At 44.3% G+C, this 25,892-nt stretch overlaps 1 protein-coding gene across 1 annotated transcript in view; it reads left to right on the forward strand.

Annotated features, from left to right (window-relative positions):
- BMERB1 (bMERB domain containing 1) overlaps positions 1–25,582 on the forward strand; it is a 155,944-nt gene extending 130,362 nt beyond the window's left edge. Inside the window, exons 3-6 of the mRNA XM_075285799.1 lie at positions 10,259–10,332; positions 12,142–12,256; positions 22,816–22,898; positions 24,842–25,582. Coding sequence (XP_075141900.1) covers positions 10,259–10,332; positions 12,142–12,256; positions 22,816–22,898; positions 24,842–24,954 — 385 coding nt within the window. The 3' untranslated portion in view covers positions 24,955–25,582. The remainder of the gene's footprint in view (positions 1–10,258; positions 10,333–12,141; positions 12,257–22,815; positions 22,899–24,841) is intronic.
- Positions 25,583–25,892: the final 310 nt, after the last annotated feature.

The raw sequence follows: 25,892 nt of genomic DNA on the forward strand, positions 1-25,892 counted from the left end.
ACGGCAGATGCCGGCTGTATCATACAGCCAGGACCTGCCAATAACAGCAGCGGTCGGTGCCCTAGCCGATCGCTGCTGTTAACCCTTTACACACTGCGGTCAAACGCGACCGCAGCGTGTAAACAGCGCAGGCGGCATGGGCGCCGCCATGTTTCCCCGATCGCCACCCTCCTGAACGTCACATGAGGGCGGTGATCGGTTGCTATGACAGCCGGAAGCCTATTGAAGGCTTCCAGGCTTGTCTCTGCACTAGATCTATTAGACGATGCCAGAGGCATCGTCTAATAGAAGTGCTGCGATTTTGCTATTCACTGCAATACTGTAGTATTGCAGTGAATAGTATGGGCGATCAAACCCCCTAGGTTTCAAGGTACCTAAGGGGTCTGATCATAAATGTAACAGAAGAAAAAAAAAAGTTTTTAAAAGTATTAAAAAAATAAAAAAAATATAAAAGTTCAAATCACCCCCCTTTCCCTAGATTAGCTATAAAAGTAATTAAAGAACATTAAACATATTAGGTATCCCCGCGCTCCAAAATGCCCGAACTATTAGAATATTAAAACATTTATCCCGTACTGCGAACAACGTAGCGGCAAAAAAAATAAAAACAGCCAAAAAGCGTTTTTTTCAACACTTTGCCTCTTATAAAAAATTGAATAAAAAGTGATCAAACCATCAGATCTTTCCCCAAATGGTATCAATAGAAACGTCATCTTGTCCCGCATAAAAAGACACCACAACCAGCTCCATACATGGAAATATGAAAAAATTACAGGTGTTAGAACATGATGACACAAAATTTTTTTTCTTTTTTGCAAAGTTTATCATTTTTTTAAAAGTATCAAAACATTTCAAATACTATATAAATTTGGTATCACCGCGTTCGTACTGACACGTAGAACACAGGTAACATGTCATTTGTACCAAACAGTGAACGCTGTAAAAATTAAACCCATAAGAAAATGGCGCAAATGCATTTTTTCTCCAATTGCACCTCATTCTGAATTTTTTTCCAGCTTCCCAGTACATTGCACAGCATATTGAATGGTGCCATTACAAAGTACAATTTGTCCCGCAAACAATAAGCCATCATGTGACTCTGTGAACTGAAAAATGAAAAAGTTATGGCTCTTGAAATGTGAGGAGGGAAAAACGAAAATGCGAAACCAAAAAATGGCCTGGTCCTTAAGGGGTTAAAACGAGAATACGGATTCTGATTCACAACCGTTCAGAAAGAAAACCCTCCTACACTAAGACCGGGTGGATCTTATATAATTTTTTTTTTTTGTCAGAGGAGACCTGAGCCCCGGTAAGGTTATTTCCTGGTTGTAACCAAACTTCTGGAAATTCTGTTGATGTTCCCATGGCCACAGAGTTATTTGACTAGTAGATCCGGGTCTCTAGCCGAGAAAAAAGTTGACATTCACTAATCCTCTGCTAACCTAGTTATAGCCACCGTAAGGATTTTGAGTAGATATCCTTCAAGCTTGCCTGAAGAATGGCTTCCATGGGACACCTTTATGACTTTTAGGACCAATGATCTGCCTCATTCTGGGACTGGCGTATCTATTTCCAGCAGTCTATTTATGATTGTGTCTTCAGTCGTCTCATGAGACCCTTTAAGGAAGACTATAGACGTGTATTGATGGTTGTGATATGGACCTTGAGTATTATCTTCCAGGTCTTCTCGTAGTAGTTGAGAGAGATGAAATGACTTCTGGACTTGTGTAAATGGAGGAGCACTCAGATTTATTGATACTTACACTTTATCTCATATGGAGACGGTAGAATGTCTTCCTACAAACCTCCAAGTTACTACTACAGTATCCACATGGCCAATTTTTTTTTTTTTTTTTTTTAATTTCCCCTGGCAACCTTCCAACGTAGATTTGTGAACTTGCACGGAAGAGCCCTTTCTGGAGAAAAAAGGGCATTTCAGACTGGACGTTACCAGATCCTGCCCTTTAAAGGATATGTAAAGGATGACCCTACTAGTCGGACCTATTGTGGCAATATTACAGTTTCCTCCGTTTCCTTGCCAAGAACTTTCCTCCGAACCTTTAGGATGGAGATAGCACAGACAGATCACTGGACCAGGTTATTACCTGATCAACACTGCCAGGTTTCCTCTCAGACACAGGAACCAAGACCTGTTGGTTTTGCATTGTGCCTTGGCACCGGTATCTGAGAATGACCCAACTTCTGAGTAGACTCCTTGAAAGGATTTGGATTCTGACCCTCATTCTCCTGGATTTAAGTCTTATTACCTTTGACTCCTGTAGATGCTATATAGGTTTGCAATAACCGAAGATTCACTTGCCTGCTTGTGCCAGGCTCTTGTGATTCACCAGGAGTGGTTGAAAGTGATGCAGTAGCATCCTAATGGCTTAAATCCCTTTATATTGTAGAGAGTCTTCCTATCCTATATGGCTATCAATATACATATTCTTTGGGATTTCATTCAGGAAAGAGCTTCATTTTCATGCAGAATGAATTGACCAGAAGCCCCTGCTCCTTCCAACTTTTGGATTCACCCCGAATAAGAGTAACATCCACTTCCCTTCAGGGAGATATAAGGAGCCCATTTACCAGGCATAAAATAACTGCGTATCCTTGAAGATGCAGGGCTATTTTAAGACCTATGACAACTTTCTGAAGAGTAGGACTGAGGTGCTCCCAATTTAAAGAAGTCTGAACTGGAAATATAATATTTCTGTCCCATTCTGTAGGGTAATTCCCAGCAACTGGAACATGCAGGCATACATCTATAGGGTTGCGTGAGGACACCCAGCTCCCCTTTGCATAATGACCATGCCTGAGTCCATGGGCTATCATTGTGCTTTCCCTGCCGCTTATGGAGATATCAGATCTACGACTGACCCATGTCTGTCAGCTTTTGAACCAGGACAATTCCGCTATAAACTCCCTGTTGTGGTTGAGTGCCTGGGACTGGCTGTAATGCAGCTTCCCAAACCCTCAGTCTGACCAACGGAGGATGGAGTTTTTTTGTTTTTTTTTTGTTTTTGTTTTGGAGGATTTCCTATTACTCTGTAATGCTCGGAGCTCCAAAGAGTGACCACTATTTAGCGTGGAAGACATCTCCTCTGAGGAACCTGTAACACTATGGATAAAATAAAAGCTCAGACCCCTCCTGCTGGAGATCTGTGCACCATAGCTCAGATTTTGTAGGATTTGCCTACTTCTGGAGTTGACAGGGGCATTATGGCGTTGCCTACACCCTGTCAGTAAACTTGGTATGTCCACAAACTGTGAAGCAACAGAATATCCGCCTGAGAAAAGCAAAGGACAAAAAATTATTCATCTACAATACTCTACTAGCAGTATCCGGGGGTACCCCGCTTATATATAATGTGATCTAAAGCGCTCTATTGACACTTCTGAGCATCACTTTTTTTTTTTTTTTTTGCGGTGCCTGAAATACATTGAATTAGCCAATACGGAGAGCCCCAGCCCTCGATCCAGCGGAGTTGGCTACTGTACAAGCCAATGCCAGATCTAAAAATATATATGAATATACACATACATATAGAGACCTGCAACGAAAGGAGAGAAAAATCACTGTAGGAAAATACAGAATACTCTGATAATACAGCAAACCGGAGGCTCATTACAGGAACTGAATACCACTGACTAATAGATTATGAATCCATAGATTTAAAACCTACTCCTTCCTCAGAATTCAGGGAGGATAAAATGAGAACCTTTTCCCTAGAACTGGACACTGTCCCAGATACAGAAACGGCAGGGTGTATAATGACATACACTGTTGTCAGATGTAACGGATTGTATTCACACCATTATAAGAAGTGGAGGCCTGTGTAAAGACCTATTACACCATTACCAACAGCAGAACACTGTGGCCGTTACATTATTGCCAGAATATGGGTTCCCACTCACATTATTATATTTTCTCACCAGATATCTGACCTGATATATGTGTAACCTGTAATGAATATTTCTCCTTTACATCCGCTCTCTTAATTGCAGATCTCATGTAATATTTTGACTCATACAAGTAGAGCCCACCTTGGACTTAAACATATTAAATATTCATATATGTTAAATCTCATTTCGAAAAAGTTATACTCGATATAAAAGCTTATAATATAGCATTCCAAAATGAGCTTTACTCCAGATATACATACTTCAGTATATCCTTTTCAAAAAATGCTACATATATCAGCCAGAGATGAAAATACCCATGCTTTTAGTATATACATGAGTCCCCCTTTGACAACAATAACAAAGGATTAAGTCCCGCCCTTCCTATTTCCGGTCGAAGATCTCTTTCCGGTTTTGAGAGTTTGCCATGTCTAGCAGGGGTATAGGCATACTGTTTCGTGGTTACGACGAGCCTGCTGCAGAACCTCATTTGCTAAATGCTATACAGTATATATATTTATTTGCCGAATGCTATATATATGTATAGCATTCGGCAAATGAACACTGATTCTGCAGCAGGCACGTCCTTGCCACGGGCAGGCAAGAGTTTTTCTCATTGGAATGAATAGTCCGATGTTAGACTCCGCCTCCTCAGACGAGCCTCTGGCAGAACCAGCGTTGATTGGCCAAATCACTGGCAACTGGCCAATCAACGCTGGTCTATTCATTTCAATGAGAAAAAGTCAACTGGTAACAGCATACTTACCTGCTCGTAGCAAGGACGAGCCTGCTACACAATCAGCCTTCATTTGCCGAATGCTATACACTGTATAGCATTCAGAAAATGAGGTTCTGCAGCAGGCTCGTCGTAACCCGAGGACCATACCCTGAAGTACATACCCAGCCCTGGTTAATTCACTAAGGAACAGGAAGTCTTCTTGCCGCCCTTCCATTGCGCATGTGCCAACCGGAAGTTCGCAGGGGGACTCATGTATAGGATTTTGCATCAGTTTATCTCAGGTGTGTGTGTATGCATTTGCATATTAACTGATCAGCGCCAGGCAGTGCTGTCAAACTGACACAGGCAAACGCCTTTAATCCATATTGGCATTTTGCCAATTTTTTAATGTCTGGAAAAACTAACTCATTGCAAACAACAAGCTGCTGAGATGCTGGAACAAACAAAGGCAAAGCATTAATGGCAGCCATTTTCCTGAATACAGGCGGATCACTAACGCCAATACCACGCAGATGAAGTCGAAGGCAGAAGCCAGTATATATATATTAAGCATATATCATACAGAAATGATGCCATGTATGCCATATCATTTTAGCACTGGTGTAATACATCCATTATATACCATATGCATGCCATATATGTTCATATACACTCTGATGCACCCGTAACAGTAATTGCACTTATAAACTGTAATATTGCACTTGATGGGCTTGAAGACATTAAGGCATCTGTAAAGTGTATAACCACAATACTTATGTCCTGTAAACAGCAATTGCACCTGTAAACTGTACAATGACAGTGTATTCATGGGCTTGTCAGGACACTAACACACCCGCAATCTGTACAATCACAGTGACCCCCATGGGTTTGAAAGATATCAATGTGCATGCCCAACTGCACAATAGCGGTGTTCCCAAGCCATCTATGGGTTGCAAATGCACATGAACTGTGTAACACTAGGTTGTAAACAGCCAACGCACTTTACCCAGTGCATAGCAGCCCTGCACACGATAACTGTGCATGCTCAGTATCCACGCTGCTGCTAGTGGATAAGCATTAAAACAAAGCAAACACTTGCTTTCCCAGTGGAGCAAAGCTCCTACTTACAGTTGGCAGCTCTGAGGGTCTGGCTTGTTTCGGCAAGTGGTGCTTAGACCATGCCCAACACCGGATATTTCTGCTCAGAGTCCATGTTGCCTAGTGGACAAGCATAAAAAGGGTCTCATTGCCATTACCATATCAGATCAGCAGGATTGGTCAGGCATCAGCCTTGACATTACTCACTGCACCCCTTGATGATGTGGCTTGTATTGGCATGTGGTTTCATATAGTTGTGCACATGATAACTGTGCATGCCTGCTCAGAGTCCATGTTGCTGCTAAGCATAACTTGAAAAAGCCAAAGTATACACTTGCTTTTTCCCAGTGGAGCAAGGCTCCTACTCACAGTTGGAAGCTCTGAGGGTCCAGATGGTTTCAGCCGGTGGTGATTAGCCAGGCCAAACACATTCCTGAAGTCCTGCAAGGCTTCACTGTTCTTGCACATGTGCAGAACCTTCGCCAGAATCAAAGATGGTGCAGGCTTCACATGAGGTAAGCATTTACAGGTTTCCACAGAGCTTCCTCATTGGGCAATCTCATCCAGCAGAATCAACTACCTTAGCAGGATTCTGTGGGGAAAAAAAACAGTCAAGCTGAATCGCTACATAGTACAGTAGCCATGCCCTCCTCCAGAAGCAACTGTATTACACAGGCTTCCTGGGGATATGCCAGCCATATCCTTGCCAGCTCCCCCTGGCTGGACTTTATCCTCAGAGTGGGGGAGCTTGTGACGATAGATGAAACCTATTGAAAAAAACAAACAAAAAGAGAAGGTAAGAAAGCGAGTCCTGCCTCTTCTAAGGTTTTAAGAGAAATAAAAATACTGAGGCTGAGTAGGGCGGGGTTTCTCTTATAGGAGGGCCTTAATTGTTAATTAATGACTATTGCCTGTTAACCTGTCTCTTCTAATTGTACCTAGGGGGATAATATCCCATGTGTGTGTACTGCCGACGGACGAACAGGAAATATCATTTTCAGATATTTTTGTGTAACGTATATCTGCATTATTAAATACAGTCCTATGAAAAAGTTTGGGCACCCCTATTAATCTTAATCATTTTTAGTTCTAAATATTTTGGTGTTTGCAACAGCCATTTCAGTTTGCTATATCTAATAACTGATGGACACAGTAATATTTCAGGATTGAAATGAGGTTTATTGTACTAACAGAAAATGTGCAATATGCATGAAACCAAAATTTGACCGGTGCAAAAGTATGGGCACCTCAACAGAAAAGTGACATTAATGTTTAGTAGATTCTCCTTTTGCAAAGATAACAGCCTCTAGTCGCTTCCTGTAGCTTTTAATCAGTTCCTAGATCCTGGATGAAGGTATTTTGGACCATTCCTCTTTACAAAACAATTCAAGTTCAGTTAAGTTTGATGGTCGCCGAGCATGGACATCCTGCTTCAAATCATCCCACAGATGTTCAATGATATTCAGGTCTGGGGACTGGGATGGCCATTCCAGAACATTGTAATTGTTCCTCTGCATGAATGCCTGAGGATTTGGAGCGGTGTTTTGGATCATTGTCTTGCTGAAATATCTATCCCCGGCGTAACTTCAACTTCGTCACTGATTCTTGAACATTATTCTCAAGAATCTGCTGATACTGAGTGGAATCCATGCGACCCTCAACTTTAACAAGATTCCCGATGCCGGCATTGGCCACACAGCCCCAAAGCATGATAGAACCTCCACCAAATTTTACAGTGGGTAGCAAGTGTTTTTCTTGGAATGCTGTTTTTTTTGGACGCCATGCATAACGCCTTTTTGTATAACCAAACAACTCAATCTTTGTTTCATCAGTCCACAGGACCTTCTTCCAAAATGAAGCTGGCTTGTCCAAATGTCCTTTTGCATATCTCAGGCGACTCTGTTTGTGGCGTGCTTGCAGAAACGGCTTCTTTCTCATCACTCTCCCATACAGTTTCTCCTTGTGCAAAGTGCGCTGTATTGTTGACCGATGCACAGTGACACCATCTGCAGCAAGATGATGCTGCAGCTCTTTGGAGGTGGTCTGTGGATTGTCCTTGACTGTTCTCACCATTCTTCTTCTCTGCCTTTCTGATATTTTTCTTGGCCTGCCACTTCTGGGCTTAACAAGAACTGTCCCTGTGGTCTTCCATTTCCTGACCTGGAAACTGACAGGTTAAATCTCTGAGACAGCTTTTTGTATCCTTCCGCTGAACAACTATGTTGAACAATCTTTGTTTTCAGATCATTTGAGAGTTGTTTTGAGTAGCCCATGATGCCACTCTTCAGAGGAGATTCAAATAGTAGAACAACTTGCAATTGGCCACCTTAAATACCTTTTCTCGTGATTGGATACACCTGGCTATGAAGTTCAAAGCTCACTGAGGTTACAAAACCAATTATGTGCTTCAGTAAGTCAGTAAAAAAGTAGTTAGGAGTATTCAAATCAATAAAATGATAAGGGTGCCCATACTTTTGCACCGGTCAAATTTTGGTTTAATGCATATTGCACATTTTCTGTTAGTACAATAAACCTCATTTCAATCCTGAAATATTACTGTGTCCATCAGTTATTAGATATATCAAACTGAAATGGCTGCTGCAAACACCAAAATATTTTGAACTAAAAATGATTAAGATTCATAGGGGTGCCCAAACTTTTTCATAGGACTGTATGTCTACCAAAAGACAAATACAAATTTGCGACATTATCTTCTGAATTGTTATACCAAATATTTTCCCCGGGAGAGTCTTTATTTTCACAGGGATTTACTATTTGTCCATATTGTTTATTCTCACTTTTTGTTGTTTTTGTTGGTTTAGGATTTAACATTTGCGTGAAAATTTGTCAAGAGGGGAACAGACATATGGTGCATGAGTCACTAAGCTGTCTGCTGATCCCAGTGCTCTTATGGTCAGAGAAAAGCTTCAGCATCAAGCTGAAAGTCTAACATTAACACAGATTGTTGCTCCTCGGAGACCCACTATAGCAGGCCACAGAAAGCTCATTTTCTATATGTATGTGCTGACTATGGTGTATACGTAAATAGCATTTTCATTTCTACCTTCTCAGGTTCATATAATTTTTGGAAGGGGGTACAGATTAGATATATACAAGGCTGTTTTATTACCACTATAGTAAGCCAAGTATTTATTCCGAGTGTTTATATTTGAAGTTGGGAAGGAATTTTTTACATGATTAGAAAGTGTGTTCTGAAAATGCTTGTGCCCCAGTGTTGGACTGAGGTTCCTTAGGCCCACCAGATAAAATCATTCTGAAGCCCACCCTCCAACAATTCCTATGAATCAGATCATGGTACCTTTTGAATTTGGATGTTTTCTGTTGGACCAGTCTGGGCCCATCGAATAATCCTCTGGTTCTTATCTGGGTTAGTCCAATAGTTTTGCACCCCAATACTAAAAACAAAAACACTTCTTGTTATTTCTGGATGAGAAAAACATGAGTTCCTCAAGGTCATCTTTCTTATAAAGCTGCAAGTCAAGTAACATCTCATGAAAGTTCAAGAACACTATGTTTGGTCCACAGTCAACCCACAGGCATACAGTAAAAGTAAAGTAAAGAACGTGGGCATTGAAGGACACTTATGTTTAGACTTGTGGTCGATGGTAGACTGCTAAATATGTGATTTTACAGACAGGATCAACGACTCTACATGTGAATGGCCTAAGCAGCAGAATTTGGCCAGTGCACCTAAAGGGGATTCCCAGGACTTATTAATTGATGACCTATATATAAGAAAGGTCATCAAATGAAGATCAGCAGGGTTCTGACACCTGAGACGGTTTCTGCTTGGCAGACCATATGACTTGCATTCATCATCACATGGCCAATTCGCTGCTCAGCCCCATTCAAGTGGGGCTTGGTGAGTACTGAAGAGACTGCATCGCTGACGTTAATGGTGTGTCCTCTTCAAATGGCTGATTGTCGGGTGTTTATTCCCACCGATCACATATTGCTGACCTTTTTAAAGGATCGGTCATCAATTATTAAGTATGGAAAACCAATATATTAAATTGTTGTGTTATATGGCAGAAAAATCTGTCTTTCTGCTGGTGGACTCATTATAGGAACAATCCCACGGACAGTTCATTGACTACATCTTGGCCAAAATCTTAGAAAAAGTCAGCCCTCCTTCTTGCCAGACAGTCTAGTTACGGGTTGGCTGGTGACCATGGCAGGTAAATCTCTGATGTGTCGTGTAATATGTATAGTACTTGCTGTACAGTAAGTGACCTATTATGTGTATGATTTACTGAGTGTCAGTGTCGGATCTCTGTTAGTAAATTCCCTAAATAATGGATCACTCACCCTGAGCTAGTGGTGTATTTCTGCAGACTGTGATATATATGATGTATTTGCTAGAGTAATTTCTCCTACACTAAGACTATCAGTGTGATTTGTAACAGGCAAGAAAACGTCTCTGTTCTAGTCTTATATCTCATGAAGTGAAGCCAGTAAACCGAATTGCAGAATTAATTTGTCCCAATGTCGGGATCTTCGTTCTATTTTGTCTTCTAGGATTGACGACATTCAACTGTGCAAGGAAATTATGAGCCTGAAACAAGAACTGCAGAGCTTAGTGGATGTGCCAGGTAATTGCTCCAATTTGTAATAAAATTTTATATGTATAACCCGCCAGTTATAATGGGTTAAAGTTGTTAAAATAGCTGATTCACACATAATATTGAGATGAAGTTTGGGGTAATGACTGGAAAGGGACTCATAATTCTGATAATAGGATTAAAGACACAGTATACATTGTATAACATTAACATAAAAAACAGGATTTTTAAGTAAAATATAATATCCATGAAGATTTCATCTTGTGGACATTTGTAAAGTGTTAATGTACAAAAGAAGCAAATGACAAATCCTGACCCGATTATGGCTCCGTTTTGGATGTACCATAATAAGACTTAAATAGAGGCAGCTAATGGATTGCTAAAAATCTCACGCAAAGGCTTATGGAGGTTTTTAAAGGGAACCTGACAGGTCAATTTGGGACACTAAACCACCCACAGGTCTTTATAGGCTGAAAGTTTTGTATCCCAAATTGTCCTGTTGTAAACCTCCCCCATTCTATATGAACTGTTTGTGGTTTAATGACCCAAATCTTTAAATGGAGTCTACCACCTCCCTACAAGCATAAGCTCACCATGTCACAGAGCACATCGCAGTGCTTTGTTATATATGTCACATTAGTAAGGCAGCGAGTGCACTTGAGGTGAGTCTTTAGCTCCCTGTCACTTAGGCCCCTACCATCTCCTTTTTGCACCTCTCCATGTAGTGGGAGTTGATTTTCCCCATCACCAGTCATACTTGAGCAGCAAGAGCATTGCTCACAGGCCTGAAGGCCCGCCCCCAGTGCACCAACTTCCTCATTTGCATAAGAGTTTAAAGATGTTTTTCTCCAAATCTACGAGTGACATACATAACACTGGTATGTTGTTTATCACTGTGTTGTGCTCTGTAACACGGCGGTGGCCATTGAATATGCTCGGGGAAGTGGTAGATCTCCTTTATAGTATAAAACCGACAAAAGAGAAATTGTCGCAATAGGTGACCACGAAAAGAACTTGTGGAGTTGGTGCTGGAACTGCTGAATAGGTACTATAGAAGTACTGGTGGTCATCAAATTGTGCCGGACCCTCAGATCATAATTGTACAGTATGAGACGTTTTGTATCCAGTCTCATACTGTACAATCCCTTTAAAATAGATTCTTGCCATGGAGCCTCCATATGAATAACTTGTTGGGTTATTTTACATTCTTTTACAACAGTCGCTACTTGTGTTTTATTTTCCTGTTTTGCTTTTACATGAGAATTTCAAGGGGCTTAAAACCTCTTGAGAACATTAAGCCCTAAACCGCCACCAAGCAAATAAAGGAATTAATGTCCCGTTTTTGCGGCAATCTGCCGCTGATTAGTAATTTCACCATCTATAGAGGGTTCTCGACACCTGACGGTGGCGGGATTATCGAGTACATCATCTGCAAAATAACTGCACTAAAGTGTAATGGTGGCAGGACAACAGAGCTAGAGGCAAATCCCATCCCACACATTTCCCATACTTCTCACAACATCACGCTGAGAAATAAGACCAGCGTGTCAGGATTTTGTTTCATGTAGCAACTCAATGTAATTGTGTATATATTAAAAGTTCATGAAGCAGGGAACAGTAATAGCCTCTAGACATTCTTGTAAACCTCCACAGACTACCCCGTGATACAACTTTATAGGTCTGTTCAATGTTCCTAAGATCCAGGGAGAAAATCGTGATCCAGAGTAGAAAGCAATGCAAATATAATAGTAATATGATAAATTGTAATACATGATATAGTAGTCACAGACAACTAGTGCTAACAAAACCGCTCATTCATCTCACTGATCTACGTTACAGAGAAAGCTAAAACTAATGAGCAGAAGAAGCGAGAAGATGAATTGATCCAGAAGATTCAGAAGTTGGTGCAGAAAAGGGACTTCCTTGTAGATGATGCTGAAGTGGAGCGGTTAAGGTTAGTGTCCTATACTACTCCTCACAAGGAACTGAAAAGACCACAGGAGTCTCTGGAGAGCTGAACACCCTCCATAGACTGTAGTTGACCACAAGGTGGGCACAAGAGATACGTTCTGGGATCAGCTTATTACATGGTTCCCAATACTCCCAGGAATTCAAGGGGAAGGGATTGCCGGTTTAGATAAAATTGATCATCCCCAATTGTGTTATGGGTGGGATCAGGAAAGAGCTAAAGTCTTCCATTTTGTTGGTAACTATGGCTCATTGACAGGGGAACCTTCTAATAATAAGTGAAGGCAAATTTACTGAAGTGGTTATGACTTGATTCTGGTGTAAAATGCACCAAAATGTGAGAGATGATTTTTCTGACTAGTTTGGCAAGGGAGAATGTACGAATATGAATAGGGGCATGGCTTAATGTGTGCCCCAAATGTGCCAAAATTCTGGTGTAAAATTAAAGTAAGTAACTAATAGGTTGCATAAACTTAGACTAAGGGCTTATTCACACCACCGTGCTAGGCCCTCAGCTGTAAAAAAAAGTATTTAGTAAAGCGACTAGCACACAGCTGTCAAATCCAGTCATGTGAATAAGTCCCAAACCGTGTGAAGATGCACCACATATAGTGTAATACATCTGGTTTGTCTAACTATTAGTAGATATGGGCCACTGTCCTATACCGAGAGTATACTCAGCGAATAGTGGGGCAAGGGTCACAGGCTACAGACCCTATTAGTCTAATATCCAAGATTATTACCAGCTCCTAGGGAAAAAAAAGGCTTCTTTTAAGGAATGTCTGTAAGTATTATTTCCAGAATATACTCAAAAAAAAAAAAATTATATATATATATATACACTGTATATATATATATATATATATATATATATATATATATATATATATGAAATTTACCTTATGAAATTAGCATTTCCTGTTCGTCCATCGGCAGTACACACACATGGGATATTACTCCCCTAGATACAATTAGAAGAGACAGGTTAACAAGCAATAAACATCACTTAGATCATTAAGGAGCCCCCTCCCCATAAAAGGAGCTCTGCCCTGAGGCGCTTCAGTATAATACCAAAGCAATAAGCAACCAATAGAGCGGGCGTGCTGTACTGCCTCCGGACTCCAGGAAATGCAAATTTCATAAGGTAAATTTCATATTTCCTGTTCGTCTGTCGGCAGTACACACACATGGGAACTTACAAAGCAGTATTATTTGGGTGGGACATTGGTTGCTTTCTCCAATACCACCTGACCGAAGACCGAACCCTCAGAGGCCATTATATCCAACTTATAATGCTTTATGAACGTAGTAGGAGATTACCATGTTGCCGCTCTGCAAATATGATCCAGCGGGACTCCCCCGAATTCTGCCCAGGATGCCGCTGTTGACCGAGTAGAGTGTGCTCTTACAGAAACAGGTGATGATTGCCTCAGCGTGTCGTAGCAAATCTTGATAGTGTCTTTTATCCATCTTGCTAACGTAGACTTACTGGCCTTACAACCCTTAGCATTTCCGTGAAATTGGACGAATAGTGCCTCTGACTTCCTGTATGCTTTTGATGTCTCCAAATACGAAAGAATCGCTCTCCTCACATCCAGTGTGTGTAGCGCTTGTTGCTCCTCATTTGATGGGTTAGGCCAGAACACCGGCAGGGATATTTCCTGATTCATATTAGAAAGTGACGCAACTTTAGGAATGAACTCTGGTAAAGTCCTCATGATTACACAATCTTCTTCTTATAAGAAGGTATGGCTCTCTACAAGAGAGGGCCTGTAACTCGCTAATTCTTCTTGCTGAAGTAATGGCGACCAAAAACAGGGTTTTAAGAGATATGTGTTTCAAGTCTGCCTGGTCCATTGGTTCAAACGGAGGGCCCATCAATGCTTTCAGTACTAAGGGCAAATCCCAGGAGGGTACAGGCTTGTGTGATATTGGTCTAATATTTCTTACGGCCTTGAAGAATCTTTGGACCAGAGCCTGGTTAATGAAGATTGACTGAAGTTGTGCATTAATAGCTGTAAAATGCACTTTCAAAGTGTTGTACTTAAGACCTTTATCAAACCCTTCTTGAAGAAATTGTAACACAGAAGGAACAACATTAGGCCTTACTTTTTTTGTGCTACACCAGGTTTTATATGTGTTCCATACTCTATTATATACATTAACAGTAGAGGGTCTTCTTGCTGACATAAGAGTTGAAACTACCGCGTCTGAGAGGCCTGAACTTTTTAAGGCTTCCCTGTCATCCTCCATGCTGTCAGTTGTAGTTTTTCTAGCTGTGGATGGAACAGCCCGTTCTGTAGAAGCAAGTCCTCCCGAAGTGGTAGTCTCCAATATCTTCCTTTCGAGAGATACAATGCGAGAGAAAACCATGCCTGACGGGGCCAGTAAGGCAGTATCGCTACTGCTTCCGCCTTCTCTTCCAGAATGTTCCTTAGAACTTTCAGAATGAGAGGTATTGGAGGGAACACATACACCAGATCGTTGGACCTGTATAACTCCAATACTTATGTTTTGTAAACTGTACCAATGACAGTGTATACATGGGCTTGCCAGGCAACTAATATACCTGCAATTTGTACACTCACAGTGACCTCAATGGGTTTGAAAGACTTCAATGTACATAGCAAACTGCCCAATAGCTCACCAGACACCATCCAAAAGCTGTATGCTGTTTATAGGTTGCACATGCACATGAACTGTGTAACAATAGGCTGTGGACAGCAATGCCAACCAGCCCCTGCTGCTAGTGGACAAGCACTAAAATAAACCATATACTTGCTTTCTTAGTGGAGCAAAGCTCCTACTTACAGTTAGCAGTTATCAGGGTCCGGCTTGTTTCGGCAGGTGGCGCTTAGACCATGCCCAACACCGGATACTTAACCCCTTTGAAATCTCGCGAGACTTCCTTGTTCTCGCACATGTGCAGAGCGTTACGCCAGAATCCAAGATGGCGCCGCTTCATGTGAGGTAAGCATTGCCAGGTTCCACTGAGCTTCCTCATTGGGCAGTCTCATCCAGCAGAATCAACTACCTAAGCAGGATTCTGTGGGAAAATCAGCCAAGCTGAAGGTGCTACATAGTAAAGCAGCTCTGCCCTCCGCCAGAAGCAACTGTATTACACAGGCTTCCTGGGGATATGCCAGCCATATCCTTGCCAGCTCCCCCTGGCTGGACTTTATCCTCAGAGTGGGGGAGCTTGTGAAGATAGATGAAACCTATTGAAAAGACAAACAAAAGAGAAAGTAAGAAAGAGAGTCCTGCCTCTTCTAAGGTTTTAAGAGAAATAAAAATACTGAAGCGCCTCAGGGCAGAGCTCCTTTTATGGGGAGGGGGCTCCTTAATGATCTACGTGATGTTTATTGCTTGTTAACCTGTCTCTTCTAATTGTATCTAGGGGAGTAATATCCCATGTGTGTGTACTGCCGATGGACGAACAGGAAAGAAAGATTATGAATGGTAATCTGTTTTCCCTTAGCCCAAACAGCAGTGCAACTTCCTTCCTGCCCTTAATGAGCTGTTAGGACAGGTGGAATTTTTAATTACCTAACAGCTTTTGACCCCTATAAGAGGCCGGAAGACATGCTCCTCCCTTGTGTTAGTAACAAGTATGATATACAGAGAGCAACTTATGCCAAGAGCTACACACACATACACAAAATCTGTACAATAGCACCTCTTAGGGAGGGAGCCTTGTACTGCTGTTTGGGCTAAGGGAAAACAGATTATCATTCATAATCTTTCTTTCCCCCTACGCCCAACAGCAGCACAACTGGGGATTTAGCAAGTATTATCTCCCCTAGGGCGGGACCTCCTGGCAGGCTGATGCCAAGACGGAGTGCCCAAATGCTGTAGCATCGGCCGTACGCCAGTCCAATCTGTAGTGTTTGGCAAAAGTCAGCTGTGAGCTCCAAGAGGCTGCAGCACATATCTGCTCTAGAGAGAGGAACCGTGTCTCTGCCCATGATGTCGCCACTGATCGGGTGGCATGGGCTCGTAGGAAATCTGGAACAGGAAGATTCTGAGCCCGTAGGGAACAGCTGATAGCTTCTCTGATCCATCTAGAGAGGGTTACCTTTGATGCTTTAGCGCCTCTATTGTGGCCAAACACATTAACCAGAAGATTCTCTGATCTTCGGAACGGTGCTGTACGATCCAGGTAGATACGTAGTGCTCTTACCAGATCCAGCGTGTGTAGCTTCTCCTCCTGCTCAGTGGCAGGGGAGGGAAAGAAACCCGGTAGGGTGATCACTTGATTGGTGTTCTGAAGTGTGGGTACCTTCGGCAAGAATCCTGGGACGAACCTTAGCTGTACTCTGTCAGGAAAGAAAGTTATGAAAGGTTCGGAGGCTGCTAGAGCCTGCAATTCGCCAACCCTCTTTGCGGAGGTTATTGCCAACAGAAAGGTCACTTTAAATGACAGGTACTTCCAGTCCACTTCAGATAATGGTTCAAAGGGGGGGCGCACATAGCCCTTGTAGAACCGCGGCCAGGTCCCACCTGGGGACAGGGGGCCGTACCTGGGGGCGGAGCCTGGCAGCCACCTTAAGGAACTGTTTGACAAGAGGATCTTGTGATAACCGTGTCTCCAGGAGAGCAGATAGAGCTGACACTTGAACCTTGAGGGTGGCAGGTGCTAGTCCTCTCTCCAGGCCGTTCTGTAAGAACTCTAGGACTGCATGTCTGTCTGGATCGCGGTGGCTGCCTGTACACCAATCTTGGAATATCCGGGCGATCCTTTGGTAGCTCTGATTGGTTGCCTCTGCTCTTGAATGGGCTAAGGTACTTAGCACTCCCTGGGACAATCCTCTGTCTGCGCGTATGGCGCGGTTAGCCTCCAGGCAGTGAGGTTGAATTTGTCTAGGCCCAGGCACGGCCGACTGTTCAGTGACACCAGGTTCCTGACTGGTGGAAGCCTCCAGTAGTTCCCCCGACTCATAAGGATAAGGTCGGTGAACCATGCCCTTTTTGGCCAGAACGGCATGACCACTATTCCCGAAGTCTGGTCCTGCCTGAGTTTCGCCAACACCTTCGGTATCATCGGGATGGGAGGGAACACGTATGCCAGTTCGAACCTCCATGGTATTGACAGGGCATCCACAGCCAAAGGGTTGTCTTCCCGGTACAGGGAGCAAAACCTTTCTACTTTGGCATTGTGTTGGGTGGCCATCAGATCCACCTCGGGGAGACCCCACCTCCTGGTCAGGTAGTGGAAGATGTCCTGATTGAGGGACCATTCGCCTGCAGTCGGCCGGCCTCTGCTGAGTTGATCCGCTAGGATGTTCAGGCGGCCCTGGATATGTACTGCGGCCAGCTGGGAGAGGTTTCGTTTTGCCCAGGAGAAGATCAGGTTGGTTACTTGCATGAGCGAGGGGGACCTGGTTCCTCCCTGCTTGTTGATATAGTGGACTGTCGTCAGATTGTCTGATCTTACTTTGACCGCTTTCCCTCGTAGAAGTGGTGCAAATGACAGAAGGGCTCGATGAACTGCGGTAAGCTCGCGCCAGTTGGATGAGTGCGTCCTCTCCCGCTGATTCCATGTACCTTGAACCGGGGTCTCCCCCAGATGAGCTCCCCAGCCTGTGAGGGAGGCATCTGTAGTCAACAGGGTCCAGGCGGGCTGGACCGAGGACTTCCCATCTCGCAGATGGGTCCACCAGGGCAAGGTTTGCCGAGTGCTGATGGTTAACTCTATTGGCTTCTGTAAACCTGAAGGACTGTGATTCCAGACTCTCAAGATCTCGTTCTGTAGAGGGCGCATATGCCATAGGGCCCAAGGAACTGCATCTAGGGCAGCGGACATCAATCCAAGGACCTTCATAGCCGTCCTGATGGTGACCTTCCGTGTGGAAGACAAATGATGTGCTGCCCGAGCAATTTTCCTTTTGCGAGGAGAGGGTAGAGAGACCGTCATGTTGAGAGAGTCTAGAATAAGTCCCAGGAACTGAACTCGTGTTGATGGCACCATCACTGACTTCTGCCAGTTTACCAGCCACCCCAGCTTGTCTAGTAGAGCTACGACGGTCTGCACCTGCGTGGTAAGAACCTCCTTTGAATGAGCCTTCAGAAGCCAGTCGTCCAGGTACGGGACTATGAATATGCCTTGAAGGCGTAGGGCGGCAGCGACCGGAGCTATAACCTTTGTGAAGGTGTGGGGGGCGGAGGATATGCCGAACGGGAGGGCTGCGAACTGGAAGTGCGCCTCTTTCCCTTGTATGTCTACGGCAATCCTTAGGAACTTTCGGTGTGCCAGAAAGATGGGTACGTGGAGGTAGGCGTCCTTCAGGTCCAGAGTGACGAAGTGATCTCCAGGGTGCATGAAAGGTAGTACTGACCTTATGGTTTCCATGCGAAACCGCAGCCTGCGGATGAAGTGATTCAGATACCTGAGATCGATGATCATACGCCACTCGCCTGATGGCTTGGGGACCAAGAAGACTGGAGAGTAGACGCCTGTGCCTTGCTCTGCACGAGGAACCATCTCTAGCGCGGCCTTGTCCACGTACTCCTGAATCAATCTCTCCAGATGAAGTTGTTTGGGGCCCTGAAGAGGGCGGATTCTTACCATCTTCTCTGGCGGCTGGGAAACAAAATTAATTTTATAACCTTCCTGGATCGTCTGGATGACCCAGGGGTCCCGAATATTCTGCCGCCAGGCCTCCACATAGTGGGAAAGACGACCGCCCACCCCAGGGGAGGGGGGGGTAGGAAGGGGGGGTGTACTGAGAGGGAATTAGAAGGGGGCATTCTTACGGCCACGAGATGAGCCCCGACCTCTTCCTCTCCCGGATCGCCGCTGGCCTCTGGTGCCTCTCCGGGTGCCTCTTCCTCGAAAGGAGGTACTCCGACCTTCAAGGAGCTGTGGCAGGTTCTTGCCCTTGGAGTCGGCCCAGCCTTCCATAATGTGGTCGAGCTCCCTTCCGAACAGCCGTCCGGGCTCAAAGGGGAGACCACAGAGGCTATTTTTGGAAGTAAGGTCAGCCTTCTAGGGCTTCAGCCATAGGGGTCGGCGAGCCACAGTAGCCAGTGCCATGGATCTAGCCGCCAGACGGGTCTGAAAATGGGTAGCCTCTGTCAGGTGATCCACCAACAGCGTGATGTCGGACACTGCCGCGAGGAGATCATCACGATCCACGCCGGAATCGATGTCCTTGGCCAGGGATGACAGTTCTGCGCGTAAGCCAGTTGCTACCTCATTCGCGACCATGCCCAAAGAGGCCTGGGCAGAGGCGGACAAATATACACGCCTCAAAGATCCTTCGACTCGGCGATCCATGGGGTCCCTGAGGCCCGAGCCGTCCTCTGATGGAAGGATGGAGCGCCTGGAATAACTTGGCCACGGCGACGTCCACCTTTGGTGGGGGACCCCACGCCTTTAGTTGACTTTCAGAGATGGGAAAAAGTGCCTTGAAGCGTGTGGATGGCGCAAAGGATCTCTCCGGGTGCCTCCATTCGCCCTCCATCAGGCGGAGCATCTCCGAAGAGGGCCTGAAGGTACGAGACCTACGGCTAGAGCCTTCCCCGCCTTCCCGGTCTCTGATTCTTAGGGTCTTGAATACTCTGGACATTTTGTCCAGGGGAAAAATCTCCTTCTCCTCCTCCGTACTAGAAGACGACTCCACATCCCTGAGGCGCAGCTTTTCCAGAGGCGGCAGGGACAATTCACAATCCAGCCGTGGCCTCTTGGCCAGGGAGACAGCTTCCATCCTTTTCATGGAGTCCTGGACGTACCCCTTCACCCAGGAAACCATCTCTCGCATGGGAGTTGTTTCAACAGAGGGGGCCCTGCACCCCTGACAGAACCGATATTGGGAGTCATCAGGCAGCGGCACGCTACAGGAAGCGCATGCCAGATGCTTCCTTTTCGAAGCAGCCTTCCTTCTAGGAGGAACAGTGGAGGAAGAAGAAGACATTCTGAGGAGGAAGAAAAGGATACACTAACTACTTACTGCCCCCAGGGATGCAACTCCCCAACCTCCCCCCCCCCCTCCTGGCCATGTCCACCAAACCCTAGTCAATGAAGACAGCTCTCCAGCAATGAAATGACCAGGGAGCTTCACCAACTGATGTGCTTGCAACCGGAGCGACAAGCACTAACTGAAGCTCTAGGGGGACTTAAATAGGCCAGGGGGCGGGGTTTTGCCCGGAGCCCCGCCCAGGGGGCAGGAGCTACAACGGAGCCAGAATCTCCATGAGAAAAGGGGAGGGGGGAAGACGGGGGGGGGGGATCCGACTCAGGTATGGTCCCAAGGACCGGGGGACCCCCCCCCGAACTACCACAGCAATGCTCGTGTCTAGGGGTTATTTCTCTTTCCCGAGGAACCTGAGAAAGGTTCCTAGGTCTAGCGTTCCTATACCTGGGGAAAGCCCTGACCCGGCGCGCCAGACAGACAGGAGTGCGCACAAGCCGGCAGGGTCCCCGCCGGGAGAAGAGGACCCCTGCTGAAAAAAGAAGAGGATGTCCAAGAAAAAGATCTTCCGCTGTCAGGTACGGATGGGGGAGAGTAGTGGACCCCTATAGGAGGTCAGAACACCTGTTCCCCCTCTGACCACCTGTCCTGTCCCACAGGACAGAAAAAAACACAAGGGAGGAGCATGTCTTCCGGCCTCTTATAGGGGTCAAAAGCTGTTAGGTAATTAAAAATTCCACCTGTCCTAACAGCTCATTAGGGGCAGGAATACCCAGTTGTGCTGCTGTTGATCGTAGGGGGAAATTATATATATATATATATATATATATATATATATATATATATATATATATATATATACAGTCCTATGAAAAAGTTTGGGCACCCCTATTAATCTTAATCATTTTTAGTTCTAAATATTTTGGTGTTTGCAACAGCCATTTCAGTTTGATATATCTAATAACTGATGGACACAGTAATATTTCAGGATTGAAATGAGGTTTATTGTACTAACAGAAAATGCGCAATATGCATTAAACCAAAATTTGACCGGTGCAAAAATATGGGCACCTCAACAGAAAAGTGACATTAATATTTAGTAGATCCTCCTTTTGCAAAGATAACAGCCTCTAGTCGCCTCCTGTAGCTTTTAATCAGTTCCTGGATCCTGGATAAAGGTATTTTGGACAAACAATTCAAGTTCAGTTAAGTTAGATGGTCGCCGAGCATGGACAGCCCGCTTCAAATCATCCCACAGATGTTCAATGATATTCAGGTCTGGGGACTGGGATGGCCATTCCAGAACATTGTAATTGTTCCTCTGCATGAATGCCTGAGGATTTGGAGCGGTGTTTTGGATCATTGTCTTGCTGAAATATCCATCCCCAGCGTAACTTCAACTTCGTCACTGATTCTTGAACATTATTCTCAAGAATCTGCTGATACTGAGTGGAATCCATGCGACTCTCAACTTTAACAAGATTCCCGGTGCCGGCATTGGCCACACAGCCCCAAAGCATGATGGAACCTCCACCAAATTTTACAGTGGGTAGCATGTGTTTTTCTTGGAATGCTGTTTCTTTTTGGACGCCATGCATAACGCCTTTTTTTATAACCAAACAACTCAATTTTTGTTTCCAAAATGAAGCTGCCTTGTCCAAATGTGCTTTTTCATACCTCAGGCAACTCTATTTGTGGCGTACGTGCAGAAACGGCTTCTTTCTCATCACTCTCCCATACAGCTTCTATTTGTGCAAAGTGCGCTGTATAGTTGACCGATGCACAGTGACACCATCTGCAGCAAGATGATGCTGCAGCTCTTTGGAGGTGGTCTGTGGATTGTCCTTGACTGTTCTCACCATTCTTCTTCTCTGCCTTTCTGATATTTTTCTTGGCCTGCCACTTCTGGGCTTAACAAGAACTGTCCCTGTGGTCTTCCATTTCCTTACTATGTTCCTCACAGTGGAAACTGACAGGTTAAATCTCTGAGACAACGTTTTGTATCCTTCCCCTGAACAACTATGTTGAACAATCTTTGTTTTCAGATCATTTGAGAGCGGGCTGTCCATGTTCGGCGACCATCAAACTTAACTGAACTTGAATCGTTTTATAGAAAGAAATGGTCCAAAATACCTTCATCCAGGATCCAGGAACTGATTAAAAGCTACAGGAAGCGACTAGAGGCTGTTATCTTTGCAAAAGGAGGATGTACTAAATATTAATGTCACTTTTCTGTTGAGGTGCCCATATTTTTGCACCGGTCAAATTTTGGTTTAATGCATATTGCGCATTTTCTGTTAGTACAATAAATCTCATTTCAATCCTGAAATATTACTGTGTCCATCAGTTATTAGATATATCAAACTGAAATGGCTGTTGCAAACACCAAAATATTTAGAACGAAAAATGATTAAGATTAATAGGGGTGCCCAAACTTTTTCATAGGACTGTATATATATATATATATATATATATATATATATATATATATATATATATAGTGAATAGGTATAGTATAAAGGTATATTATAGAGATCTCATCTTCCATTTATGTAAAACTTGGTTACCATTACGATATCATGAGATACACAGGTTCAGATACTCATAAGTACTGTTTTGGGGTTTTTTTAAACAGAGAAAAGGAAGAGGACAAGGAAATTGCAGACTTTTTACGCATCAAATTAAAGCCACTGGACAAAGTCACAAAACCGGCCACCAGTAAGTACTTGTCCAGTAAACTATGTGCACGGTGACCATATGAGGCTTGTGGGCTTCCCTCATTTGGGTTCTGGCTACTCTACTCCATCCCAAGTGTCCAGCGTTTAGCAAGTCTTAGATACCATGAAAAGGGCTCATGTGCAGAAGATGTGTCTGGGTCTCCCTTCCCATCATTCCCCTCCTAAATATACACATACATACCGTATTTTGCGGACTATAAGGCGCACCGGACTATAAGGCGCATTACCCATGAGCGCCTTATAGTCCTGCCTAGGTCCATCTATAAGGCGCACTGGACTACAAGGCGCAGCGCTGTCCGGTGCGCCTTATATGATTGAAAGCTTCTATTCATTTCAATGGCACGCTTCCATTGAAATGAATGGAAGCGCTCGGCACACGAGGAGTTAAAGGGATTCTACCTTTAAAAGAACTTCCTTCTTGATCACGTCGGAATAGCCTTAAAAGACTATTCGTCTCTTACCTTTTTACCATAGCCAGCGCCGCCTTCTCCCTGAGCTGTGTTCGCGCCTTCCGTGTCGTCTTCTGTGGGCCTCATGGATGACGCATGCGCAGTCGGCTCTAACAGGCTCTCGCAGCCAGAGCCGACTGCGCATGCGTCATCCATGAGGCCCAAAGAAGACGACACGGAAGGCGCGAACACAGCTCAGGGAGAAGGCGGCGCTGGCTATGGGAAAGGTAAGAGACGAATAGTCTTTTAAGGCTATTCCGACGTGGTTAGGGGGAAGAAGTTCTTTTAATGGTAGAATCTAGAGTTGAGCGAGTACTGTTCAGATCGGCTGATCCGAACAGTACTCGCTCATCTCTAGTAGAATCTCTTTATGCAGCGGCCGCCGGCAAAGTCTGCATGCCGCTTCCATACATTACAATGAGAGCGCGCTATTCAAATAGTTAGAGATGAACGAATACTATTTGAATAGCGCGCTCCCATTGCAATGTATGGAAGCGGCATGGAGACTTTGCCGGCGGCCGCCGCTTATCTCCTCGCGTGCCGCTGCTTAACTCCTCGCGTGCCGCCGCTTCAAGCCTTATATAAGGCGCACCGGACTATAAGGCGCACTTTCGATTTCTGAGAAAATCGAAGTATTTTATGTGCGCCTTATAGTCCGGAAAATACGGTATATAAAATATGCACGTGCACATACATACATACATATTCTAAAGAGTTTAGATTCTCTTTTCTTCATTCATTTCATGTTGTTAATTGACAGAAATAAACTAATAACCCTTCTATTTCTGAATCCATTCTTACTTTGCAGATTTTTTTTTCCACACCAGTCTAAAACATTTTCACAGTACTGTGTATGGCTAGCAGGGGCGTAACTACCAGGGTAGCAGCGGTAGCAGCTGCCACAAGGCCCGGGACATCAGGGGCCCGGCGCCAGCCGCTACCACTGCGGGGGTTTTTTTGTTTGTTTTTTACTAGGCCGTTACCGATAATGAACCCTATTTACTTACCGATCCTGGCAGGGGCCGGGATCAGTAAGTGATGCCACAGGTCCCACAAACACTATTATTATACCCGGGGTCTTTTTAGACCCCCAAGTATAATGATTGGAGGCCCAGGAGAGGTAAGGGAACATAAAAAACACTGTTACTTACCTCTCCAGGCTTTAGGCCTACTTCTGTGACATCCCTGACGTCACATGACCGGGGTCTGCATCCCGGGTCATGTGATGCCACTATGGGGCATAATAGTGCACGTAGGAATGTGCGTGGGGGGAATCGGTCAGTCGGGGTCTTCGGAGTCGGTCAGGGGGCCCCATGTCAAAAGCTCGCCACGGGGCCCCGCCATTCCTAGGTACGCCACTGAAGGCTAGCATAAGTATATTCAGAAAATACCCAATGATATACAATGTTTGTATGATACAATATCCATTTCATATCATACCAGCCTGTTGACTATGTGTGTTTTACTGATGCAGGTACCTCTCCCGAGAAGAAAACTGAACTGCCACCAAGTAAACCTTCTTTAACAAAGACAGGAATGGCGATCCTCAAAGATTGCTGTGGTACCACCCAGTGCAGTGTCATGTAACATACAGCTTCAGTCCAGTCATCTGAAGGCTCCTACAAGATGATGGGTTCCTTACCAGAGGGTTCAATGCATCTAGAATCCTGCTACCAAGAACTGTCCGTGCTGTAGATATTACAGTAACGCATTTACCAATAGTGTATCAATAGTGAATCCCTCGCTGTCGCATGGATCACTCAATGAGCATGTTTAAAGAGGAGCGTGTATGTACCAAGATACCTACATATATATGTATATAGGGTGGCCAGCAAACAGCACTGTTTTGTACCAGCCTGAGTGATAACTTAGTAGAAATAGCAGTCTGTGTTCTGGTCTCCTTTGAGAAATTAACATGCGGTGTCAATTAAGACTGAGTACAGCCTATACATGTGACCTGCAAAGGACCCTAGACAACTCATCTCAATGTATAGAACTGACATTAATCTATTAGGAACAAGAACAGCTGATAACAATAATGTGGATAAAAAATATGAAACTCCTATATATTGACACGTAACCCCCGTATTATTCACGCAAAAATTATTAGACCATATGTTTTAGTTCTTCACCCAATATATCCTGTAGCGCCACCTACTGGAGGGGGTAATTCTGGCTCTTAAGGCCAGTGTTTTATATTCTATACTGTAGCAACCGACAGGCATTTGATTTAATGATTCAAGATTGATGAAAACAAATGTCGGACTGATCGGAATAGTCTCAATCGCATTGATGTAGTTTATCACCGTTCTTTGGTTTGAAGTTATCATTTCTGTTATTTGACCCTTTGCGTCAAAAGCAATGTCCCCTTACTAACCCAATCGTCCTTCATCTATTCTAAGTGGATAAGGCGTACATCAACATGGCTACAGCCACACAGATACTTTACAGTATTGATTTCTGGCTTTTTGGATACAGAATCCAGAGTAGACGCCCAAAAAGTTTTATCGGGATATGGGCAGAAT

This window comes from Leptodactylus fuscus, chromosome 8 (genome assembly GCF_031893055.1).
Source record: "Leptodactylus fuscus isolate aLepFus1 chromosome 8, aLepFus1.hap2, whole genome shotgun sequence".
Classification (NCBI taxonomy): Eukaryota; Metazoa; Chordata; class Amphibia; order Anura; family Leptodactylidae; genus Leptodactylus; species Leptodactylus fuscus.